General features: G+C 59.7%; 2 protein-coding genes and 1 long non-coding RNA gene across 8 annotated transcripts; 1 reads left to right on the forward strand and 2 right to left on the reverse strand.

Moving 5' to 3' along the window:
* Positions 1-702: 702 nt before the first annotated feature.
* Positions 703-5,450, forward strand: HSD3B2 (hydroxy-delta-5-steroid dehydrogenase, 3 beta- and steroid delta-isomerase 2). Its single transcript, XM_038758564.1, has 5 exons — positions 703-1,275; positions 2,294-2,512; positions 3,042-3,206; positions 3,560-4,400; positions 5,126-5,450. The coding sequence occupies exons 2-4, from the start codon at positions 2,329-2,331 to the stop codon at positions 4,372-4,374; spliced, it is 1,164 nt and encodes a 387-aa protein (XP_038614492.1). The 5' UTR covers positions 703-1,275; positions 2,294-2,328; the 3' UTR covers positions 4,375-4,400; positions 5,126-5,450.
* Positions 5,451-6,390: 940 nt separating this feature from the next.
* Positions 6,391-7,853, reverse strand: LOC119938363. The gene is made up of 2 exons (XR_005454410.1): positions 7,196-7,853; positions 6,391-6,798 (listed from the first exon to the last, which is right to left on the reverse strand). It is a non-coding gene; the product is annotated as an uncharacterized LOC119938363 (long non-coding RNA).
* Positions 7,854-8,132: 279 nt separating this feature from the next.
* Positions 8,133-23,957, reverse strand: ZNF697 (zinc finger protein 697). Of its 6 annotated transcripts, none has more exons than XM_038758498.1 (6): positions 23,876-23,957; positions 15,554-15,633; positions 13,753-14,005; positions 12,886-12,995; positions 11,268-11,416; positions 8,133-9,576 (listed from the first exon to the last, which is right to left on the reverse strand). In XM_038758498.1, the coding sequence occupies exons 5-6, from the start codon at positions 11,380-11,382 to the stop codon at positions 8,150-8,152; spliced, it is 1,542 nt and encodes a 513-aa protein (XP_038614426.1). In that variant the 5' UTR covers positions 11,383-11,416; positions 12,886-12,995; positions 13,753-14,005; positions 15,554-15,633; positions 23,876-23,957; the 3' UTR covers positions 8,133-8,149. The 6 variants fall into 6 exon arrangements, with proteins under 6 accessions (XP_038614426.1, XP_038614425.1, XP_038614427.1 ...); XM_038758497.1 differs by having other exon boundaries at positions 15,554-15,662; positions 23,876-23,918; XM_038758499.1 differs by lacking the exon at positions 15,554-15,633 and having other exon boundaries at positions 23,876-23,954.
* Between the last annotated feature and the right edge of the window lie 502 nt (positions 23,958-24,459).

Genomic DNA, 24,459 nt, shown 5'->3' on the forward strand with positions numbered 1-24,459 from the left:
CTCCGTCACCTTCTCCGTGGGATGTGGCCATCAGGACTCGCTGCTCCCAGGATACCGACCGACCAGGAAGGGGGTTAGAGAGAGGGAACGCATGAAGGGGGAAGGAGAGAAGATTTAGTGCTCCCAGAGAGGGCCGCCGAGGACTCGGTGTGCCAAGTTCTGTCCAAGACCCCACCTCCGAGTCCCTCAATTTCCGCTTGCATTGGGGGCCCAGTGGGCCGGGCGGGCCGAACCGAGGAGGGCTGTAGGGCCGGCCGACGGCTCTGCTCTGGGCCGACGGCAGAGCCCTGGGCTGCTCTCTCTCTTGTTCTGCTGCCGAGAACCTGGAAGCGTCTCTCGCCCCAATTCCCACCCGGCCCCAGCTCCTGGCAGAGGGGAAGCATCTGGAAAGGGCGGGGAAGGCTCTAGTCCAGAGGGCCTCCGAGGTGGGGGGAGGGGGGATTCAGGCTCCTATAAGTACCCCCTCCCCCCGCACCCCCCTAACTGATCAGGACAGCAGGACGGCTCACGGTAAAAGCTTTATTCGCTGTGGGCAGGAAATGTGTCTGTTAATTATTATACTGTAATCTCCCAATCGCTGTGTACAGTGCTCAGTACAAGAGTTCAGTAAATACGATTGATTGATCACGAGAGCTGAGAGCCTGGTGATCAACAACAGGGGCGGCCAAAGCCCCGGCCTCCCCGAGTCAGTGCTATCTATTGAGCGCTTGCCGGGTGTAGGGATCCCGGCTAGAGGGCCCAGGTTAGTACGGTCCTGGGACCGACTATGGCAGCACCGTTACCCCTGCCTTCCCAGAGACCCGGATTCCGTGTCTGCGGGAGAGGGAGCGGGAGAAGCTCCACTTCCCGACACCAGGCGGGCCTCTCTCCCGGTTAGATCGAGCTGCCGCCCCTCCTACGACGAGAACCGGGGCCGAGGATCCCGCCCCCGCCGCCCCCGGTCCCTCCCCGACGCGGGGCAACCTCGAGCCCCGCCGTGTGCCCACCTCGGGGCCTCAGGCTCCCAAAGAGGGCGGCGTTCAGCCCCGCCCCGTGGTCCATGGGGTGGGGGGTGGGGCCTGAGGGAACCGTGATAAAAAGAAAAAAACCCACGCCGGCCAGGCCAGAGCGGGCAGAAGGGCTCAGCCTCGTTTTTGCGGACGGGGCGCGGGATTAGACCCCTCCGGCCGCCTGCACTGCCCAAGGGCCTGAAAATCCGGGAGCCAGCGCAGGTGGAGAAGCCGGGCACGAGGATTCCGGAACAGATCCCGTTGTTTTACCTGACCCTCTGAGCAGGTGAGGGGCGGGGAGGGAGCGGTTCTCCATACGGGAGTAAGGGCAGAGGTAGAGCCAGGGAGGGGGACAGAGGTGGAGGCGCGGAGACGGGCAGAGGCGGAGGCCGAGAGAAGGGTAGAGGAGGAGGCGAGGAGAGGCAGGGAGAGGGGCAGAGACAAGGGGTGGAGGGGGCAGAGACGTAGGCGGGGAGACGGGCAGACTCAGACACACTGAGCGGGGCAGAGACAGTGACGGGGATGGGACGGGCAGGGAGGGAAGCAGGGCTAGGGAGAGGGATGAAGCAGGGCAAATTTACGGCTTCCCAGTCCTACCCCCTCTCCCTCATCCGAAGCTCCTCTGAGTTCCCGCTGTCGGCAGTGACGGATTTGGGTTGTAGTCCAACGCGTCACGACTCAAACTGAGAAAACATCGTTCCTAAATCTAATAAATGAGCAAACTTCCCTCCAATCCGGTCACCCTAGGTTGATAGGCAACCACTGGAGATTTTTGAGGAGGGGAATGACATGCCCAGAGGGTTTCTGTAGAAAGATAATCAGGGCAGCAGAGTGAAGTATAGACTGAAGAGGTGAGAGACAGGAGGATGGGAGATCAGAAAGGAAGCTGATGCAGTAATCCAGTCGGGAAAGGATGAGAGATTGTACCAACAAGGTAGCGGTTTGGATGGAAAGTTAAGGGCGGGTCTTGGCGATGTTGTGAAGATGAGACCGGCAGGTTTTGGTGACGGATTAGATGTGTGGGGTGAATGAGAGAGCGGAGTCAAGGACGACATCAACGTTGCGGGCTTGTGAGACGGGAAGGATGGTAGTGCCGTCCATAGTGACGGCAAAGTCAGGGAAAGGACAGGGTTTGGGAGGGAAGATAAGGAGCTCAGAAGATAAGGATTTTGTTTCTCACTCCCCGCCCCCCTTCCCCCCCACCCCCCAGCCCCCTGCTCGCGCGCACTTGTATCGCGCTCTCCCTTCCTGGGGTAGCGGAGGGGGTCGCCAGGCGTTTATAATCCAAGCCCCTCGGTTCGCAGGAGACAGCGCTGCGCTGGCCAACCCCAGGGTTAACATGCCACGAGAAGCCGCGGGGCCGGAGGCCCCTGGCAGGGACGGGTGGACCTGTGTCGTAACCGGCGCCGGGGGCTTCCTGGGGCAGAGAATCGCCCAGTTGCTGCTGGAGGAGGAAGAGGAGCTGCTGGAGCTCCGGGTGCTGGACAAAGTCTTCAGGCCCGAGATCCTGCAGAACTTTGCCAGTGAGTGTCGGCCCCGGTTCCGCGGGGGAGGAGGGGCGCGACGCCAGACTAGGGAACTCGGCTGGTGGCCTTGGTCCAGTTTCGCGGGGTCTGTCCAGATAGCAGCAAGGTCACCCGCGGCCCCGTTCCTCCGAGAGCCCCCAGCCTCACACCCCGGCTAGATGCGGCCGGGCCTTGGCTGACCTGCGCTCCCGACTAACTAGTCAAGAGGGAAGGAGCCGGATCGCTCGGCTTCCCTCCCGCTCTCCTCCCCCGTTTCCCGCGCCCTGTTGCCTCTCAGGGAAGAGACCGCTTGGCCGTGGTTCCGGTGACCCACGGTCCGAGGCGCTGGGAACCCCCGAGGGGCGGTGCAGCGCAGCGCAGCGTGGGTAGCAGCTCCCGAGCCAGCTCCCACGGCAGACCCTGGAATGCTCTGCTCACCCAGAGGCCGGTCCCCCCCTCGCCCCGGGCCTGTCTCGATGCTCACGGGTAGTCTGTCTCTTAGCGACCAGAGTCCGGTTCCTTCCCGCTGACCAGCTTGGCCCTACAGGAGCCCGGCCCCGCACCAAGATCACCGTGCTCCTGGGCGACATCCTGGATCAGCAATTCCTGCTACGTGCCTGCCAGGCAGTGACCCTGGTCATCCATACAGCCTGCATCGTGGACCCGTACGGACACACTCCGACCGCGGTCATCATGGACGTCAATGTGAAAGGTTGGGGGCCCGAGCGGGAGGAGCGTGGGACAGGCGGAGTTGGGGGTAGATTACCCTTGCCCAGACAAGCCCTCTGCTTCCGAGACCCCAGGCCCTCCCCTTCAAGACTCGGGGGAGCCAGGAAACGGGGGAGGTGTGGGGAGGGGGAGAAGAGGGGCATCCCGGACACGGGGGAGGCTGGGAATGGGGTGGAGGGGGGCGGGAGAGATGGGGCAGCCCGGACGCGGGAGAAAAGGTTGTGGGGGGCGGAACGGGCTTGAGCCGGGAGAGGCGGGGGTGGGGGGGGCTGGGGGCGCGGCGGTGGCTCCCGGAGCCCGCCGACCCCGTTTTCCCCGGCCCCGCCTCCACCCCAGGAACTCAGCTCCTGCTGGAAGCCTGCGCCCAGGCCGGTGTGCCGTTCTTCATCTACACGAGCAGCCTGGAGGTGTCGGGCCCCAACTCGTACCGGCAGCCCGTCCACGACGCCCAGGAGGACCAGGCCCCCGAGTCCACGTGGCGCACGCCCTACCCGCTGAGCAAGCGGCTGGCGGAGAAGGCGGTGCTGGCGGCGGACGGCTGGGACCTGGCCGGCGGCGGCGTCCTGCGCACCTGCTCCCTGCGGCCCACCTTCATCTTCGGCGAGGACAGCGTGTTCCTGCAAAGGTGCTTCCAGCGGGCCCTGCGCCGCGGCCTGCGGCTGGACCGCATGAACTGGGCAGAGGCGCACGTCAACCCCGTCTACGTGGGCAACGCCGCCTGGGCGCACGTGTTGGCGGCGCGGGCCCTGCGCGACCCGGGCCGGGGGCCGCGTCTAGGCGGCCAGTTCTACTTTGTGGCGGACGACACGCCGCACATGACCTACGACGACCTGTACCTGGAGCTCGGCCAGGCCCTGGGTTTCTGGAACTCGCCGCGAAGGTTCGTCCCGCTGCCCATCCTCTACGGCCTGGCGCTCCTGCTCGAGCTGGCCAGCTTCCTGCTCCGGCCGCTGGTCCGCCTCGTGCCCACCTTCAACCGCCACCTGCTCACCTTGGCCAACACCACCTTCACCTTCACCTACAAGAAGGCGCAGAGGGATTTCGGCTACCGGCCGCGGTTCAGCTGGGAGGAGGCCAGAAGCAGGACCACGCAGTGGATCCGCTCCCTGGTCGAACAGCACCGGGAGTCCGAGAGATCGGGGCCCCAGTGAGCTGAGCTTTCGGCCAAGAGCCCCCGGTGAGCGGAGCGGGGGCAGGGAAGCGGGCATAGGAAATTGGGAAGGGCGTGGAGGGCAAGAAGGGTAAGAGGGAGGGGGCTGTGGGGCCCTGGGGGCGGGGATCGAGAGCGCTGGACGGGGCATAGCGTGACTGCGGAGTTTTTGCTTCCAGCACTAGTCCTCCCCGCGGGCACCATGAGCGATACTCGTAGGGAGCAGGGTTGCGCTCCATAAATGCCTACGATTGATCGGACCAGGATTGGGCTGGGGCCAGGGCAGGACCCGGGGCTGGAAATAGGACACCCCTCTCCCCCCAACAGCCCCAAATACCTCTGTGGTCAAAGACACTCGCTGGTCCTTCCCGAACGTGCTTCAGGCCTGACTGCTCTGGCCGCCGCGGGCTCCGGGCTTGGGCAGGCTCTGTTCGGGAACAGGGCAGGAAATCCCCTAAATGCCACCCGGTTAGAGGCAGCCCCGGGGTTAGGGTCGTCACGTCACGTCACGTCCGGCGCTGCGACCCCCGAGCCTCAGGGACACCTACCTGCCCAGTTCCCATGGTACAGAGCCGGCCAGTGAGTCTTCAGTTTGGCCTGTCTAGTGTCCTGAGGGCTGGGCTGGGCGGCCTGGTGCCGATCCGAGAGGAATGTGTCCAATCCTGGGCTCTGCTGTGGGTCCCATCCGGGGCACCGGCGCCACAAGTCCCGTGGGAGAGCGCACCACGCCTGATTTTCTCTCCTCTCTCTAGCACTCCAAGGGCCCAGAGGGACAAGAAAGACCCTGACGTCTCCTGCCGGGCAACATGCGAGAAGCGAAGCCCCTAACTCCCCGCACGTCTCCGCCGCACAACCCCCAGCCTCAGCCGGTAGGGGTCTCGAAGAAACTTCCCCGCTCCGCCTCCACCTCTGGGGTGACCGGACCCCTGTTCTCTCCTCGGCCAACTGCAGAAGCGAAGCTCCTCTGCCCGAAGCCCTTCCACAGCCCCTGCCTCAGTGCCTGCGCTTGCACCGTGGGCTTTGTTCCACTCCCCGCCTCGATAGTTTAATAAATGCTCCCTGAGGTCCCACCCCCGCCCCCCGACTTTGTCTGCATCCTTTCTCCCCGGCCCGACGGGCTCGCCCAGAGAGCAAACTGAGGTTCCGAACAGGGCAGAGGCAGCCCCGCCGGCCTTGCCCAGCCTGCCTTCCAAAGCTAGGCTGGCATTTGCTCCCTCGCTCTGATGGGCTGATAAGTGGAACGGGTCACGGCCGGGCAGGTTGGTGTGTGGGTGGGTGGGTGGGTGGGCGGGATTGGCAGTTTACAGGTCCAAGAAGGGTGTGAGCAGGGAGGGGGGTCACCTACCGGGGCTGGAGGGAAGGACAATCCGGATTCTTTTCGGACCGAACTAAGGCCCGGTCGGGCAGGGGCCCGGGCCTGGCCTTCCCCCAGCTAGTGATGGTAGCTCCCTGACCCAAGGGACCCCTGAGGCTGCACCAGCAGTTTGAAGGAAGAGGGGCGGGCAGGACACCTTTCCCGCAGCCCCGTTACTCCAGCCGCCTCCTTCCCGGAAGTAGCCTCACGGGGACAGCAGAGACCCCGGCATCACCTCAGCAGCCGGGAAACAAGTAAACCCCAGGCGGGGCCCAGATGGAGCGTTGCCATGACCCTTCCACTGCCGGGGGAAGGCCGGGCCTGGGCCCCTGCCAGGCCGGGCCTTAGTTCTGTCCGAAAAGGATCGGGATTGCCCTTCCCTTAGCCCCCAACAGCCAACTCTGGTCACCTTCTGGGAAGAAATATTGGCTCGGCCACTGGAAAAGGGGGCTCAGAAATCAGCAGCAAGAGACCAAGGATGTCGTCCCATTTTCCCCAATTTACAGCGAGGAGGCCCAGACCCTGCGAGGAGTGTGTGTGTGGGTGCGGGGGGACAGTGGCCCCCTCTGCGCCTTGGATGGCTCCCGGTGACACTCCCAGCTGCCCACCCAACGGCTTCCACCCATGGGCCCCAGTGAGTGTCAACAAAACCGGCCACTCGCCTGGCATGGCAAAGTCTGACGTGGGTTTAATGATAAATACACGGTGTGGGTGCCCAAGGATCACCCAAGGGCCATAAATAAACATTTGAAACAAGAAGGGACTTCCCCAGCCACACGCGCTCTCACACACGCACACGCGCACACACACATGCACACACAAAAAAACCTTGGCTACCTTCACGATAAATTACTCACTACTCGCACGAACGGATGCCGGCACGCCTGCCCATGACAGGGGCATCATGGTGAAGCTGAGAGTGCACGGGTCTAAGACTCTCAGGCCCGGATGGTCTGCGGGCAGGGGCCGTGATGGCTCGGATGCTCCCGGATCTCAATACCATCATCATCATCATCGAGTTCACATTTCCTTCTCTCCACAGCTTGGCAGAGGGCTCTGGGTGGCCACCCCCTGAATGGGCAGGGGAGGAGCTCTCGGCTCGGGCACATCCCGTGAGCTGACCCCTCCCACCAACACTCCTGGGGTGCCCCACGCCTCCATTCCTGGGTCTCACTTTGACTTCCAGGGGAGGAGGGAGGCAGCGTTGCCAAGCTGGCGTTGTTTTGCTGCCCCATTTCCAGCTGGGCTAGCCATAAGGTAATGCTGTCTCCCAGACCCCGGAGGCCTGAGCTATTGAGAATTCAGCCACCAAGAGGTAGATAGCCCTACATTATGGCCCCCGCCCCAAGGAGGCCAACCCCTGGGGCTGGCCCACTGGTGGAGGCTCTCTGGCACCAGCATGGGGCACCATTTGCATCACCCCAACCAGCCCTCCTCTCTCATAATGCCCCGCGTTTCCAGGACTAACCCGTGCAGGCAAAGGCCTTTTATTGCCATGCTGCATCTCACTGGGGTCCTGCTGGCAGTGGCTCGTCCCCATGGGAAGCTTCCACTCTAAATCTCAGCTGCTTGGCGGGGGTTGAGGGGGCCAGCTCGTCCATTGCCCCTACACGCGCGAAGCACCCTCAGATGCTCCCAGACCTCTCAAGGGCCCCGAGCAGAGTCTGGGCCCAGCTGGCAAGGCTGGGGGTGTGGGGAAAGTCTATGTCCACGAGGCAATAATACTGACTGGGCTCAGTGGGCAGTAACCATCCCTGATCCTGCCCGGAGGTTAAAGGAGGGACTCTAAGCTGCCCCATTGGGCAGCTGGCCTTCAGTGACCTCGGGGTGGAGAGCCTGCCCTAGGGCACGGCCAAAAGCGGGGAGCTAATGGGTGGGAGGCACAGAGAGGACACCGTTGTCCCATAGACCTGCCCGGGGGGTGCAACAGGTGGGTAAAGTCTTAAAGTACCAAACTCGAGCCCAGACGCCCCCTTGAGCTAGCAGCTAAACTAGGCCTGGGGAAGAGGTCGCCGGGCTTGCACGGGGGCTGTGAGCGGGTTGGGTGTGCCTTCTGTGGCTCAAGAAAGGGCGGGGGCTGGTGCCGGCATTTGGCAAGGGAGATGGGCACCCAGCACAGCCCCCTCATCATTAGTGTTCACTCCCCCAGGCCCCCCACCCCCCTACCCCAATTCACATTCCTTACAGGACCCACACCCAGGTCCCGGGGGTCCCCCACTCCCACCCCCCCACCCTCCCAAAGCACAACTTGCCCCACCGCCCTCCCCCGTGAGGACCTGGGCCCGTAACGAGGCAGGGGACCACCACCCCACCTCCCTCCTGCCCGGCCCTGCCGCTCCCCCCCAACCCAAGTGCTCTCCCCACTGCCCCCCGCCCCGGGCCCCGCATGCCCCTCAGGCCCCGACTTCCCCCATCCCAAGCCCTAGCAGACGCGCAGCTTCTGGTGCTGGGTCAGGTGGGTCTTGTAGCGGAAGCCTTTGCCGCAGGCGGGGCACTTGTAGGGCTTGTCACCCGTGTGGATGCGGCGGTGCCGGATCAGGTGGGAGCTCTGGATGAAGCTCTTGCCGCACTCGACGCAGACGTATGGCTTCTCGCCCGTGTGCGTACGCTGGTGCTGCGTCAGTGTGGAGAAGTCGCCGAAGCGCTTCTCACACTCGGCACAGCCAAAGGGCTTCTCGCCCGTATGCACGCGCAGGTGGTTGACCAGGTGCGAGTTGCGGCCGAAGCCCTTGCCGCACTCGCCGCAAACGTAGGGCCGCTCGCCCGAGTGCGTGCGCTTGTGGGTGAATAGGTGGGAGCTGACGCTGAAGGTCTCGCCGCACTCGGAGCACATGTAGGGCTTTTCGCCCGTGTGCACGCGCTGGTGCTTCACCAGGTCCGAGCGCCAGCTGAAGCGCTTGCCGCAGTCGCCGCAGCCGTGCGGCTTCTCCCCCGTGTGGATACGCTGGTGGTTGGCCAGGTGGGAGCGCCGGGCAAAGCCCTTGCCGCACTCACTGCAGGCAAAGGGCCGCAGGGCCCCGGCGCCATCGGCCCCGGCTGCGGCCGCAGCGTGTGCCCGCCGGTGGCTCAGCAGGTGGGAGCTGAGGCTGAAGGCCTCCCCGCACTCGATACACACGTACGGCTTCTCGCCCGTGTGCAGCCGCTGGTGCTTCAGCAGGTCAGCCCGCCAGCTGAAGCTCTTGCCGCAGGTGGCACAGACGTTGGGGCGCTCGCCCGCGTGCAGGCGCAGGTGGTTGGTCAGGTAGGTATTGCGACTGAACCCCTTGCCGCACTCGCCACAGCGGTAGGGCTTCTCGCCGGGGGGCCGGGGCCGGGGCGGGCCGGGACCGAAGCCGATGCCCCCCACAGTGGCTCCGGTGCCCCGCTCCGCGACGAAGCCGTATGGCTGGACCCCTGCGGCTGCTGCGGCCTCTGCCAACCGGTGCATGCGCTGGTGCTGGAGGAAGGTGGGGCCCGGGCTGAAACTCTCGCCGCAGTCAGAGCAGATGGTGGGGGCCTCCATGATGCTGGCCACCTGCCGGGCCAGGAGGCTGTTGAGCTCGCCCAAGTCGACAGCCTTGGGGGTAGGGCGGCGGTGGAAACGGGGCCGGCCGGAGGGCGCCGCCCCCCGGCGCTGGGTTCCCAGTGGAAGGGCACTCCAGGCCAGGGCCCGTGGTGGGACCGGCTCCTCTTCCTCCTCCTCTTCTTCCTCCCCTGCCCCCCGGCTGTGAGAGACGCTCTCGGACTCCGACAGACTGGGGTACGTGCCCATCTCGATCACCTCAGGATCCTCACCGTTTGCCATTGCTGCCTGCTGCTTCTCTTCGTCCTCCTCCTCCTCCTCTTCGTTACTCAGTGACACGCTCTTTCCTGGAAGACAGAAACCACCTCTGAAGGTGTGTCAGCTTCCTCCCAAGGCTTGGGGAGAGCCTTCACCCAAAACCTAGAGCCCCCACCCCCAACCCCTGCCTGGACTTCTTCCCTGGGACTCCTAGCAGCTCTGGGGCAAGGCTGTTGCAGGGAACAATAATAATAATGATGACTGTGAAACTCGGGGAATGAGGTGGGGTGTGGGGGTAGGCAGAATGCATGTCCCTCCATACTCCGGGGGAATGGACTCCATGTGGGCACGGATGCCCTTCTCCCCTACCTGGCCGACGCCCGCAGTGTTGCTAAGGAGATTGGGCCTGGGCACTGGGCCTCCTGGGGGAGTACAGAGCTTCCTCTCCTCCCCTAGTGTTCCCTCACCCCCAACACTTTGCTCCTCTAATGTTAGCCTTCTCACTGAACCTCGGTCTCATCTATCTAGCCGCCACCTCTCACCCAGGTCCTATCTCTGGCCTGGAATACCCTTCCTCTTCATCTCTGACAGACAATTACTCTCTCCCACTTCAAAGCCTTATTGAAGGTGCATCTCCTCAAGAGGCCTGCCCTGACTAAGCCCTTTTTTCCTCTTCTTCAACTCACCTCTGCATCACCCTTTATTTTGTTTTTAATGGCATTTATTAAGCGCTTACTATGTGCAAAGCACTGTTCTAAGCGCAGGGAAGGTTACAAGATGATCAGGTTGTCCCACGTGGGGCTCACAGTCTTAATCCCCATTTTACAGATGAGGTAACTGAGGTCCAGAGAAGTGAAGTGACTTGCCCAAAGTCACACAGCTGACAAGTGGCAGAGCTGGGATTTGAACCCATGATCTCTGACTCCAAAGCCCATGCTCTTTCCAGTAAGCCACGCTGCTTCCACCGACCCCCCAACCCCACAGCACTTATATACAGATCTGTAATTTGTTTATACTAATGTCTGTCTCCCTCTGTAGACAGTAAGCTCATTGTGGGCATGGAATGTGTCTTTTATACTGTTGTACAGTATTCGCTCAAGCACTTAGTACAGTGCTCTGCACACAGTAAGCACTCAATAAACACAATGGACTGACTGATTGCCAGTAGTTCCAGCTGGGCATCAGAAACCACTCACACCCCAGCAAGGGGCCACCCACCCACTGCCACACATCCCCAGGGAGCCCCCACAGGTCCACAGCATGGCCTTAAAAGCCAATATACTACATGGCCGAGCACTGAGCCCAATGACGGTTCCTTGACCATGCAGGGGGCACAAGCCAAAGGAGGGAAGACACGTGAGCAGGAGAGGGCAGGGCAGACTGAGGCACAGGGTAGGCACAGGTCTGGGCACACCAGGCCAGGCTGCCAGAGGGCATGTCTGACTGAGTACAATCGGACGGAAGGCACAATGGCAAAGCTGTCGGGTGGGGAGAGGCAAAAGACTAAGCGCTAAGGCTTCAGCTGGGTGCAGTCTCCCAAGTGGTCCACCCCACCGTGAGCAGTGGGTCGGGAGAGTGCCAGATAAGGCACCCGGGCAGCCCCAGCCTCCCTGTCCCTACCTTTAGAAGATCTCAGCTGGGCAAAGCCAGGGGCATCTCTCGGGATAACCCTGGCAGGACACTGCCATGGCTGGGTCCCAAGCACACAGGTGGAGGCGCTGCCTAGGTCTCCCAGCCTGCTCCCTGCCATCTCCCCATGCCCATGGAACCCACTCCTCACCTGCACAGGTGCCTGCCACCAGCTCCCTCTCCTCCAAGTCCTGGGCCTCTGACCCCATCTCCCTTTGCTCCTCGTCCTCCTCCTCTTCCTCCCTCTCCTCTCTGTCTCCCTCCATCTTGAAGGCCAGCTGGCAGTTGTGGCCAGGGACCCTGCTCGGGGAAAGAAAAGGGAAGAAGTGATCACTCCCAATCGAGGAAGCCTGTGACACCACATGCTGGTCACAACCTCTCTGACCCTCGGGGTCCCCAGCTAATTGTAAGTCAGAGATCCCTTGCTCCCCACCCCCTTGGGGGAAGTCCTTCTCGCAAATGAATAAACCCCCTGGACATAGGAGAACCCAGGGCCCAGCTTGGTCAAGGCTGAAAAGGGGCACATCATTCCCTGTGCCCCTATCCCAGGCCACAAGCATGAGGGGATAGGCAGACTTTGGGGCCACTGAGCAGTGGGGCAAGAGGCTGCAGGGAAGATGGGGCTGCGTGTACCAGATTCACATTTGCAGCCTCAAAAGCTGCCCTGCCCTGGCCCAGCCCATCTCCTGGGGCTCCACGCAGGAGCGGGGCGCAGGCTGCATCTAGCACCCCTCCCCCGCACTACCATCAATCTATCCATCAAGAACCCGGCGGCCTTCTTCGGGTGGGAAGAGTCTGGTAAATGGGGGAAAACGGCGGCTATTTGCAAACCCCCAGTTTATGCAAGCCGCAGCCCTCTCCCCTGCTCGGGTCGTGGCCTAAACCACCTTCCTCCAGCCCCACACTGTCCACTGGGGCAGTCCGCTGTCAGCTCCAACCGACACCCCGCCCCGGCAGACGAGGAAGAGCCGGCCCGTGCCGCCTCCGGGATCTTTCCTTTCCCTCCAAGAGCCCCGCACAGCGGCTCGCTGCCCCGGAGCCGCGGGGCGGGGCTCAACACGGCCTGGGATCGAGGCGAAGGGGATCGGGAGGAGGGTGACGGGGCGGGGCCAAAGCGGGACTAGGCGGGGCAAGGTGAGTGACTGGGGACGGGGTGAAGGGTGTGAGGGGGTGGGGTGAAGAGTGTGAAGGGGCGGGACCAAGGGGACGGGGACGTCGTGGGGAGGCCGATTCGGGAGCAGAGAGCGGTTTGGAGGAGAAGCAGCGTGTCTCAGAGGAAAAAAACGCGGGCTTGGGAGCCAGAGGTCATGGGTTCTAATCCCGGCTCCGCCACTTGTCAGCTCTGTGACTTTGGGCAAGTCACTTAACGTCTCTGTGCCTCAGTTCCCTCATCTGTAAAATGGGGATTAAGACTGTGAGCCCCACGTGGGACAACCTGATCACCCTGTATCCCCCCCAGAGTTTAGAACAGTGCTTCACACATAGTAAGCACTTAACAAATGCCATCATCACCATCACCTCTTTGTAACAAGCCCCCAGGGTCACCAGCGAGGCAGAGACGTGTCCCCACTCCCTCCTCCGCCCCTGAAAACAGTGGGGCACCTCTCCAGCCCGCAGGGTCTGCCCACCGGCCCTGCCCACCATGGACAATGAACCTCCGGGCCCACGGCTTACCAGCTGTTCCCTCCCCAATTCTGTCCCGGTGTGCGGGGGTCACCCCCAGCCCTTCCCTAAGCTGTGGCCAGAAGGGCTGCCCTGACCAGACTCACCTCCGTCTACTCGGGGAGGCCGAGGGCAGCGACTGAAGAAACGTTCCCGGGGCTCTCACGGTGCCCAGTTCGCCGGGGTCTTCGCCAGCCCATCCCGCGCCGGCCCGGTCCTGTCGGGAAAGACCCACAGTGCCTGACCCAATGCCCGGGGTCAGAGGTTGCCGAGTGGCTGGCGGAGAGTCCCCTTCTAGACTGTGAGCCCGTTGTTGGGTAGGGACCGTGGCTCAGTGGAAAGAGCATGGGCTTTGGAGTCAGAGGTCATGGGTTTGAATCCAGCCTCCCCCACATAATAATAATAATAATAATGATGGTATTTGTTAAGCATTTACTATGTGCAAAGCACTGGTCTAAGCGCTGGGGAGATACAAGGCGATCAGGTTGTCCCACGGAGGGCTCACACTCTTAATCCCCATTTTACAGATGAGGTAACTGAGGCCCAGAGAAGTGAAGTGATTTGCCCAAAGACACACAGCTGACAAGTGGCGGAGGTGGGATTTGAACCCATGACCTCTGACTCCAAAGCCCTTGCTCTTTCCACTGAGCCACGCTGCTTCTGTGTGACCTTGGGCAAGTCACTTAACTTCTCGGCGCCTCAGTCACCTCATCTGTAAAATGGGAATGATGACTGTGAGCCCCATGTGGGGCAACCTGATCACCTTGTATCCCCCCCAGCACTTAGAACAGTGCTTTGCACATAGTAAGCGCTTAACAAATGCCATCATTATTATTATTATTATTATTCGTTGCCGACTTGTACTTCCCAAGCGCTGAGTACAGTGCTCTGCACACAGTAAGTGCTCAATAAATACGATTGAATGAATGACTGAGAGGGGAGGGGGCGGCCGAGGCTGGGGGCCTTCAACTCACCAGATGAGGCGGCCCTTGCCGCTCATCCCGCGCACGCCCCGCGCGCTCCGGTCTTCGCCGGCCCCGGAGGCCGCGGCGGGGCAGGGCCGAATCGGGCCGTGGGCGGTGGCGGCGGCGGCTGCCCGGCCCGGCCCGGCCGCCAGGGGGCGCGGCGGCCGCTAGGACTTCTCAGCGGCTGCGTTGGGACGTTCAGGCGCGGGCCGGTCACCTGGGGGCGCCATCCGACGGCCGGCCGGGAGCCCCTCGGCCACACCTGGGGGGCGGAGAGGAGAGGAGAGGAGAGGGCAGAGGTCAACCGGCTGCAGGAGGGGGTTCCCTCTCCCCCTCCCCCCCAGCCCCCCACCGCCGTTCCCGGTCCGGCCCTGGGGGAGGAATGCCCTCCCTCTGCCCATCCGCCAAGCTAGCTCTCTTCCTCCCTTCAAGGCCCTGCTGAGAGCTCACCTTCTCCAGGAGGCCTTCCCAGACTGAGCCCCTTCCTTCCTCTCCCCCTCGTCCCCCTCTCCATCCGCCCCTTCTTACCTCCTTCCCTTCCCCACAGCACCTGTATATATGTATATATGTTTGTACATATTTATTAGTCTATTTATTTATTTGTGCATATCTATTCTATTAATTTTATTTTGTTAATATGTTTGGTTTTGTTCTCTGTCTCCCCCTTTTAGACTGTGAGCCCACTGTTGGGTAGGGACTGTCTCTATATGTTGCCAATTTGTACTTCCCAAGCGCTCAGTACAGTGCTCTGCACATAGTAAGCGCTCAATAAATACGATTGATGATGATGAGGAGGAGGAGGAGGGGCGGAGGAGCGACATCCCCCGGCCCCCGGTTTGTGGCCCGGCGCTAGCAGGGCCAAGCAGTTCGGGGAAGGAAGCTGCTTCAGGCAGTGGGCCAGAAACGGCTCCCCCTCCGCCTCCCCCTCTACTCCAGCTCCTTCCTGTCTCCCGTTCCCTCCCAGGTCCCGCCGGCCTGCCCTAGCCTTTCCCCACGGGACTGACCCGGCCTCTCCTCCATGGCCTGCCCCCTTCTCCCTGGCGGGGCCTGGGCAGAGAGTCACGCTTGAGCCGGGGAAGAGTTTAAGCTCATTATGGGCAGGAAGTGTGTCTGCTCATTTCTCTTCTACTGTACTCTCCCAAGTGGATAGAACAGTGCTTTGCACATAGTGAGCACTCAATAAATACTATTGACTGATTGCTTGATTTCCTGTGGGAAGCAGCATGGCCTAATGGCAAGAGCACGGGCTTGGGAGTCAGAGGTCATGGGTTCTAATTCCGGCTCCACCACTTGTCTGCTGTGTGACCTTGAGCAAGTCACTTGACTTTTCAGTACCTCAGCTACCTCATCTGTAAAATGGGGATTAAGAGTGTGAGCCTCATGTAGGACAGGGACTACGTCCAACCTGATTACCCTGTATCTACCCCAGCGCTTAGAACGGTGATTGGCACACAGTAAGTGCTTAATACCATCATTATTATTATTTTATTATTCCTCCTGGACGCCTAGCTTTCCCCAACTCCCTGGCTCCAGGGAGGCTGCTGAATTTAAATCTTCATGGCATTTATTGAGTGCTTACAGTGCACCTAGAACTGTACTAAGTGCATGGGAGAGTATAATACAAGAGCTGGTTGACTCGTTCCCTGCCCACAATGAGCTTGCTGCCTAGAGAACAACCTTAATTCGCTCTCACAACCCCTACCCCGACAGCCCCAGGGGTGTCCAAGATGGCCCAGGAAATGCCTGGGGACCGATGGTCACTCAGGGTGGAGAGGGTCATCATTTCCCTCAGTGGACCCACACAACCCACCATGCAGGAAGGAGCTCTGCAAGGAGGCCCCGTGACCGCTCTGGCTGAGTGCGTTGGGTGTGGCGCTTCATGCTGGGCACCTGCTCAGGACAGAGCATCGTGTCGGACCCTGGCAGATACAAAGGCAACCCCTGTACCCTGAGCTCACCGCTTCCCCAGCCAACCACCCTGGCAGCATGCTGGGCCGACTACCGCTGCCAGCAGCATCAACATGTCCATCACAAGTTTCCACCACTAAAACAGTGCAGCCTAGTGGAAAGAGCACAGGCCTGGGAGCTAGAGGAACTGGGTTCTAATCTCAGTGACTTTGGGCAAGTCGCTTAATTTATCTGTGACTCATTTCCCTCATCAATAAAATGGGGATAAGGACTACGAGCCCCATGTGGGACCGGGACTTTGTCCAATCTGATTATCTTGTATCTATCCCAGGGCTTAGCACAGTGCTCAGCACATTGTAAGTGCTTAACAAATATCATTTTATTTTTAAAGGTGGGGGCACAAGTACCACTGTGCCCTGGCAGTGGGAGATAAATCTCCATGGGCGTGCCTGGGCTCCCAAAAACCCCTGGCAGTTGTGAAGCAGGACCACAGAGAACCTTGGCCATGTGCCAAGTGCCCAGGATTCCCCTCAACACTGCCCCATCTTTGCTTCCCACAGAAAGCCCAGGAAGAACTGGCCTCTCAATTCCAGGGTCACAGCTCCTGCCTAATGGCCCCTTCCCATTCCTGAGAGGCTGGAATCATTCTCCCCCATCACACCACAGAGGAAACAGGCCCAGAGATGTTTAGAAATCAGTCCAAGGTCACCCAGCAGGCCAGTAGCAGAGCTGGGACTAGAACCAAGGTTTCTTGACTCCATGAAGCCTCACTGTATAATAATTATGGTGTTTGTTAAGCACGTACTATGTGCCAGGCACTGTACTAAGCACTGGGGTGGACACAAGCAAATAGTAATAACGATGATAATGATGGTATTTGTTAAGCGCTAACTATGTGCCAAGCACTGTTCTAAGCACTGAATCAGGTTGGACACAGTCCCTGTCCCATGTGGGGCTCACAGTCTCAATCCCCATTTTGCACATGAGGTAACTGTGGCACAGTGAAGTGAAGTGACTTACCCAAGGTCATACAGCAGACAAGTGGTGGAGCTGGGATTAGAACCCACAGTCTTCTGACTCCCAGGCCTGTGCTCTTTCCACTATACCACATTGCTTTTCACTATGCCATGCTGCTTCTCTATCCCCATGGAAGACTCAGAGCTACTGAGGAGAGCCCCTCACACGTCAGCAGGGAGCTCTGCTCTATTTTTCGGCCCTCATGATGGGATCCCAGCTCCTCAGCCTGTCTCTTTGGGCCTAAGAAGAGTTATCAGGACCCAGGGACTAACCACATCTGGTCAGATGGGCTGGGGGAGGGCCTGCTTTGGCCAGAGGCTGGGCAGCTGCAAACCAACCTCCATCCAGCTCCCTGGGGTCTCCTGGCCCAAAGACAAACCCCTCAGCTACATCCTGCCCTGCTTCACTCCAGTCACCCCTACAATGCCACTCCTGAGCCTCATACCCCCCGATCTACCTCCCAATGCTGTCTTTCTTCATTCCCTCCACAGTCTCTCATTCATTCATTCAATCGTGCTGCCTGGATCATCTTTGTGCAGAAACGCTCTGGGCATGTTACTCCCCTCCTCAAAAATCTCCAGTGGCTGCCAGTCAACCTACGCATCAAGCAAAACTCCTCCCTCTCGGCTTCAAGGCTCTCCATCACCTTGCCCCCTCCTACCTCACCTCCCTTCTCTCCTTCTACAGCCCAGCCCGCACCCTCCACTCCTCTGCCACTAACCTCCTCACTGTACCTCATTCTCACCTGTCCCGCCATCGACCCCCGGCCCACGTCCTCCCCCTGGCCTGGAATGCCCTCCCTCCGTACATCCTCCAAGCTAGCTCTCTTCCTTCCTTCAAAGCCCTACTGAGAGCTCACCTCCTCCAGGTGGCCTTCCCAGACTGAGCCCCCTTCTTCCTCTCCACTTCCCCATCCCCCCCCGCCCTACCTCCTTCCCCTCCCCACAGCACCTGTATATATGTTTGTACAGATTTATTACTCTATTTTACTTGTACATATTTACTATTCTATTTTATTTTGTTAATGATGCGCATCTAGCTTTATTTCTATTTATTCTGATGACTTGACACCTTCCACATGTTTTGTTTTCTGTCTCCCCCTTCTAGACTGTCAGCCCATTGTTGGGTAGGGGCCGCCTCTATATGTTGCCAACTTGTACTTCCCAAGCACTTAGTACAGTGCTCTGCACACAGCAAGCGCTCAATAAATACGATTGAATGAATGAATGAATGAAGCACTTACTGTGTGCAGAGCACTGTACTAAGCACTTGGGAGAGTGCAATATAACAAGAAACAGACAACATTCCCTTCCCATGAGTTTACAGTCTAGAAGGGGAGACGACAGACATTAATAAATCTCCTCCAGTGCTACCCCATTCTCACCCCCCAAACTCCTCCATGCCTCCAGCCAGCTGTAGGGGTTGGGGGGCAGATCACCATGCAGTAGATAAAGGCCTTGGGATTACTTATCCCGGAGAAGAGAAAGTTGAGAAACAGGGAGGAGAGAGGTGTTGGGAAAGAGAGGAGGAAGGGAGGGAAAGACAGAAGGGGAAAGGAAGGGAGGAAGGGGAGGAAAAGGAAAGGAGCAGGTGAGGAAGGAAGGAATGGCAAAGGGGTCAGGGAATACAGAGTGACCCTGAGGGATGGGCCGGGATGACCAGCCAAGGTGGCCAGCCGTGCGCTAGCCCTCTGGGCCGTAGGGCAGCTCGCCACAGCTGAGATTACCAAGGATGGTGACGGAATCCCTGTCTGCACCGAGATCCTGGGAAGGGCCTGGTGGCCCCCCGCCACACCTGGCAGGCTGCTCAATTTCGATATGTATGATCTCGGGGTGCGCCTCCCTGGTGATCTGATTCCTCAGGGCCCTGGAGACACCTGGGGGAGGGGGACAAGGAGGGTATGTGCTCAGCTGACCTGGCTCCCCACTACCCTTTGAACTGGAGAAATCGTTCTCTCACTCGCCTGCCTCCCGGCCGAAAATAACTGCACGACGGCTGGCGAGGAATGGCTGCAATGTTCTAGCTGCGGGGCTGGGTGGCGGCGGCCACAGTGGGTAAGCGGTTTCTCCCCAGCAACAGTGCCCAGAGGGTCCTGGTGGCAGTGCTGGGTGAGCTGGACCTTGGCCCCCGGCTGACCCCACGGCCGGCCAGCTGCTCCCGGGGGGGGGGCACAGGACACTCAGCACTTTTGTCCTCCCCAGCACAAATTCAAACTCACCAGCACTGCCCTGGGGCCGAAGGCCACCCTCTCCCTGGGGGGCAGAGCCTGCAGCGAGTCCTCCCAGCAGTCCATGCGGCCGGCCTCACTTGCTCACTTGCTTGTGGGGCTAGTTGGCACTGTGGGAGCCCAAGGGGGTGGGGTGGGGGGAGTGGTGAAGGGGGGAAAACGTCATCTGGAGTTGAGTGAAACAGGAACTGGAACTTGAAGTTCAGAAACTCCAGGCCCCATTGAGTTGTGGGTGGGGAGGGGGACACAGACCTGCTGAGTCTGAGGGTGGGGGTGGTTCCACCCTACTGCCTCTCCTTGCTTCCAGACTCATCTCTGAATCTTTCACCCCCCTCTTCTGCCCCTTCCCTGTCGGCCAGTGATGGTGGTGATTAGGTACTTACTGTGTGATAAGCAATGGGCATGTTATAGATACAAGATAATCTGATCTGATATACCCTCTTCCCCTCCTACTTAGACAAGAAGCCCCATGTGCTACCTGATGATTTTGTATTGCCTACAGTGCTTAGTACATAGCAAGAGCTTAACAAATACAATTATTATTATTATTCTTGTTAGTAGTAGTAATAGTAGTAAAGAGCAATGCTCTATCTTAGGGCTCACAGCTGAAGACAGAAGAATTGAAATCTTATTCTCATTTCACCAGTGAGGAAACAGAGGCCCAGAGAAGGTAACGGATTTGTCCAAGCTTGCAAAGCAGATCGGGAATAGAGCAGTTCCCCTGGTTCATCATCCCAAGCCCGTGCTCTTTCCAATAGGCCACGTGGCTTCTCTGTGTTTCCTCATCCTGCGGTCTGAGATTTGCAGGGAGGAGAAGTAGCGTAGCCAAGTGGAAAGTGAACAGGCTTGGGAGTTAGAGGACCTGGGTTCTAACCCTGGTTCTACCATTTCCCTACTATATGACCTTTAGCATATCACTTCCCTTCTCTGGACCTCAGTTTTCTCATTTGTAAAATGCATCAGCCTCCTCTCTGATCTCCCATCCTCGTGTCTCTCCGCACTTCAATCCATACTTCATGCTGCTGCCCGGATTGTCTTTGTCCAGAAACGCTCTGGGCATGTTACTCCCCTCCTCAAAAATCTCCAGTGGCTACCAATCAATCTGCGCATCAGGCAGAAGCCCCTCACCCTCGGCTTCAAGGCTCTCCATCACCTCGCCCCCTCCTACCTCACATCCCTTCTCTCCTTCTACAGCCCAGCCCGCACCCTCCGCTCCTCTGCCGCTAAACTCCTCACCATGCCTTGTTCTCGCCTGTCCCGCCGTCGGCCCCCGGCCCACGTCATGCCCCTGGCCTGGAATGCCCTCCCTCTGCACATCTGCCAAGCTAGCTCTCTTCCTCCCTTCAAGGCCCTGCTGAAAGCTCACCTCCTCCAGGAGGCCTTCCCACACTGAGCCCCTTCCTTCCTCTCCCCCTTGCCCCCCTCTCCATCTGCCCGTCTTACCTCCTTCCCTTCCCCACAGCACCTGTATATATGTATATATGCTTGTACATATTTATTACTCTATTTATTTATTTTACTTATACATATCTATTCTACCTATTTTATTTTGTTAATATGTTTGGTTTTGTTCTCTGTCTCCCCCTTCTAGACTGTGAGCCCACTGTTGGGTAGGGACTGTCTCTATATGTTGCCAACTTGTACTTCCCAAGCGCTTAGTACAGTGCTCTGCACACAGTAAGCGCTCAATAAATACGATTGATTGATTGATTGATTGAGGATTCAATACCTGTTCTCCCTCACCCTTAGAATGTGAGCCCCATGGGGGACACAGACTGTGTCCAACCTGATTATCTTATACCTCTAGTACTTAGAACAGTGCTTGGTAAATAGTAGGCACTTAAGAAACTACACAGTTATTAACAGTTTCTGCCTGTGCCCAAACAGGATCGGTGCCCACCGAAGAAAAAAGCTCACCCGCTAACCCTGAGCAGCTAGCTCAGCCTGGGCACTAGTGGATGGATGCCAGGTACATCTCTCAGGGCAACTGACACTGAGGCCTCCTCAGCCTTTTGGCTCTGTGTGTCGCTGACCCCTGGCCACTGACCCCTGGCCACCGACCCCACCCACAGGATGCAGCACAGTGTCCGCCTCGAGCGACCACACCGAACCTCGCCGTTAACTCTGGCCCGGGCCCAGACCACTTCCGTTGTGTTTTCACTGGGTGCCAGGTCCTTCCTAGCTGAGATTTACCTAGGAGACTGGGTGGAGACTGGGCAGACTGGAGGGAGAGAGAGGAGGGGGGGGAGAGGAAAAGGTGCCTGGGGGCCTTGAGGGAAGTTCGGGGACCCTCAGCTGCATGGGCCCAGCCTCCCTGAGCTGTTCTGACCAGGAGACGATGCCTACTGGGGACCCTGGGGAGATGAGGGCATAGCCTCAATGGGCATTTCTGGTACTATTCATTCATTCATTCAATCATATTTATTGAGCGCTTACTGTGTGCAGAGCACTTTACTAAGCGCTTGGGAAGTACAAGTTGGCAACATATAGAGACGGTCCCTACCCAACAGCGGGCTCACAGTCTAGAAGACTGTACTAGTGAGGGGAGGAACCAGCCTCCTCCCAGCACCTTCTCAGAGGAGCTCCACAAGGCACCAAATAACAAGACACCAGTAACAACTCACAGCATTTCATCTAATCCCGGCTCCGCCGCCTGTCAGCTGTTTGACTTTGGGTAAGTCACTTAACTTCTCTGTGCCTCAGTTACCTCATCTGTAAAATGGGGATTAAGACTGCGAGCCCCACGTGGGACAACCTGTTCTCCTTGTATCCCCCCGCCAGCGCTTGGAACAGTGCTTCACACATAATAATAATAATGGCATTTATTAAGCACTTACTATGTGCCAAGTACCGTTCTAAGCGCCGGGGAGGTTACAAGGTGATCAGGTTGTCCCACGGGGGGCTCACAGTCTTCATCCCCATTTTACAGATGAGGTCACTGAGGCACAGAGCAGTGAAGTGACTTGCCCAAAGTCACACAGCTGACAATTGGCTGAGCTGGGATTTGAACCCATGACCTCTGACTCCAAAGCCCTGGTTCTTTCCACTGAGCCACGCCGCTTCTCCTAATACACATAGTAAGTGCTTAACAAATACCATTAGTATTATTATTATTATCAGCTCTCCTAGGGGCCGAGCACTGTGCCAAGCACTGGAATAGACACAAGACAATCAGCTCAGATCCAATCCTTGCCTCACAGTTTCAGAAGTGGGGAGAGCAGGGCTCTTAGCCCCACTTTACAAATGGGGAAACTGAGGCCTAGAGAGGTTCAGTCACTTGAACAGAGGACAGAGCTGGAACTCAAAAGCACAAAAACAGGAACGCTGCATGATGCATCTGACAACTCAGCCCCGACAGTGCCCGCCCAAGTGAGGGTGGGGAAGTTGTGGCAGATCACAGGGAGCAGAGGGGGATCTTGTGTCCCCTCCCGTCTCCCCGCCACCCCTTGCTCCGGTCTCCAGCATTCCAGCTCACATGCTGGATCATCTAGGTAATGCCCTTCTTTTGTGGGCATCCTTGGACTTTTACTCCCTTTCCCCTTTACCTGCTGGGTGTTTGCCTCTGGGCCTGCCTGTCTCCACTGTAGCCTGGAAACTCCTCAAGGGTAGAGACAGCATCTCCTTCTTTTTATGTAAACTCTTGGGCGTCTAATGGAACCCTCAGCTAATAGCAACCACCCAGCAGAGAGCTCCACATGTGGCAGCCCCCACTACAGTAGGTACCCAGCACCAGAGCTCTGCCCCTGGAAGGTGCCCAGTATAGCGCTCTTACTTGGTAAGTGCCCATTACAGCATTCTTCCCCCAGAAGGTACCCAGTACAGTGTTCTGCCCAGTACAGCTTAGGACCCTTAAGCTCTGTGGTCTCTGCACCCAGGGAGTCTATCTAGGCTCCTGCCCATCCCAACCCTCATGTTAGCCAAGTGGAAGGGAAAAAGAAGGGGTCCAAATGGAGCCCCCTCCCCCTTTGTGGCGGGTGGGGCCCGTATCCGCTCTATTTCCCCATCTTTGCCACAAACGGGACCAGGTAGGAGGGGAGGACCTCCTCCTGGGACTCTCCCCTTCTGGGGTTCTGCAAGAGCCCAAGGACCCTCACCTTAGGGGGCAGGCTCAATTGGGGTAGAGATCCTCGATCCTCCCTTCCTGGGAACCCCCTTTGTTACCTGGGTAGCGGCTCTCCTGGGGTTGGGAGTGGGGACTATTGCGGTGAATGAGAGTGGAGAGGTTGGCGGGTTGCAAATCCCTGAAAAACCTGCATCCAGCTCCAATCTATTCCCTGCTCTTCCCATCTTCCCCACCGGCCCGGGGCGCAGCCTCGATGCTGTCAGCCTGTCTGTCTGTCTGTCTTCCTCTTTCAGATAAGCTCCTGGCCCTGACATTGGGGGGGAAGGAGGGGGAGGAGACGGGGGGAGGAGATGAGGGGAGGGGGGAGTCGACATAGTAAACCTGGCTCGGAGCGGGCTCCCCCGCTCTCCTAGGGCGCTAAGATTTGGAGGGCGGGGAAGAGGATATTTGAGGAGGAGAAAGGGGGGAAATATTTAAGGAGGGGAGGCTAGGGGAGGGTACCAACGTATCAGCTGGCTGGCTCTCCCGCACCCCTCACCCCCCGGAGGGCCAAGCAGCGACAGATACACCCCCTAGCCATGCCGCCCGCCCCCCGCTCCGCTTCGGCGGTAAGGTGGGAGGGGGCCCGCAGCAGGGAGGCCCCGGGCGCCGACCCCCGCCACACACGAAGCCCCCCCCCCCGCCCCGCCCTGCGGGGGTCTCGGAGAGGTTTTGGGGGGGGAGGAATGAGCCCCTCTGGCTCTGCTGCTCCCCCCTCCCCCTTTCTGTAGACAGCGCCCCTCCCCTCCCTGGACCGTTCCCAAAGCCCCCGCCCCCCCCCGCTGCGCCCCTCGCCCACATCGGCTCGGCCGCAGGGTAGGGGAGAAGGGCTCGGGGAAGGCATGGGGGGCGGGGGGCAGCGGGGGGCTCGCTCCTACCTGCGGGGGAGGGGCGGGGGGGGTCTCAGCTGCCCCTTCTCCTTGCTCTGGGGCCGCCGTGGCCGCCGCTCCTGCCGCTGCTGCCTGCGGAGGCTGGATGGGAGCCGGGGGCGGGAGGGGGGGCTGGGGCTGGGGGCTGGGGGCTGGGGGCTGGGAGCCGCCGCGGCTTCCTGCCAGGGTGGACAAAGCCTATTTCCTGGGAGGAGCGGGGAATGCACTGCTCCCGGCATGCCTCGACCTGGGCTGCCGCCCCGCCCCCGCCCCCCGGAGCGAGGCGCAAACGCCCCCCTCCCTTCCCTCCCCTCCCCCCGCACCCCGGCCTCCCGGGGGGCCGGGCCGGCGGACCCCGACCCCCGCGGGCTCCCGGCCGGGCCGGGGGACCCCCGAGAGCCTCCGTCCCCCCAGGGCACCCGCGGAGGCCGGGCCGGGCCCCTGCGCCCCCGGCCCTCCTCCCTCCCTCCGCCATCTGCCTGTCACCTCGCACTTTGCTCTGGAAGCCGTAGCGCAGCGCCCCCCTGCGGGCCCCCCGGCACTGTTCTGACTCAGTTTCCCTTCCCCACGCAGGACGATCTGTTCCTTCCACA

This window comes from Tachyglossus aculeatus, chromosome 16 (genome assembly GCF_015852505.1).
Source record: "Tachyglossus aculeatus isolate mTacAcu1 chromosome 16, mTacAcu1.pri, whole genome shotgun sequence".
In the NCBI taxonomy this organism is placed as follows: Eukaryota; Metazoa; Chordata; class Mammalia; order Monotremata; family Tachyglossidae; genus Tachyglossus; species Tachyglossus aculeatus.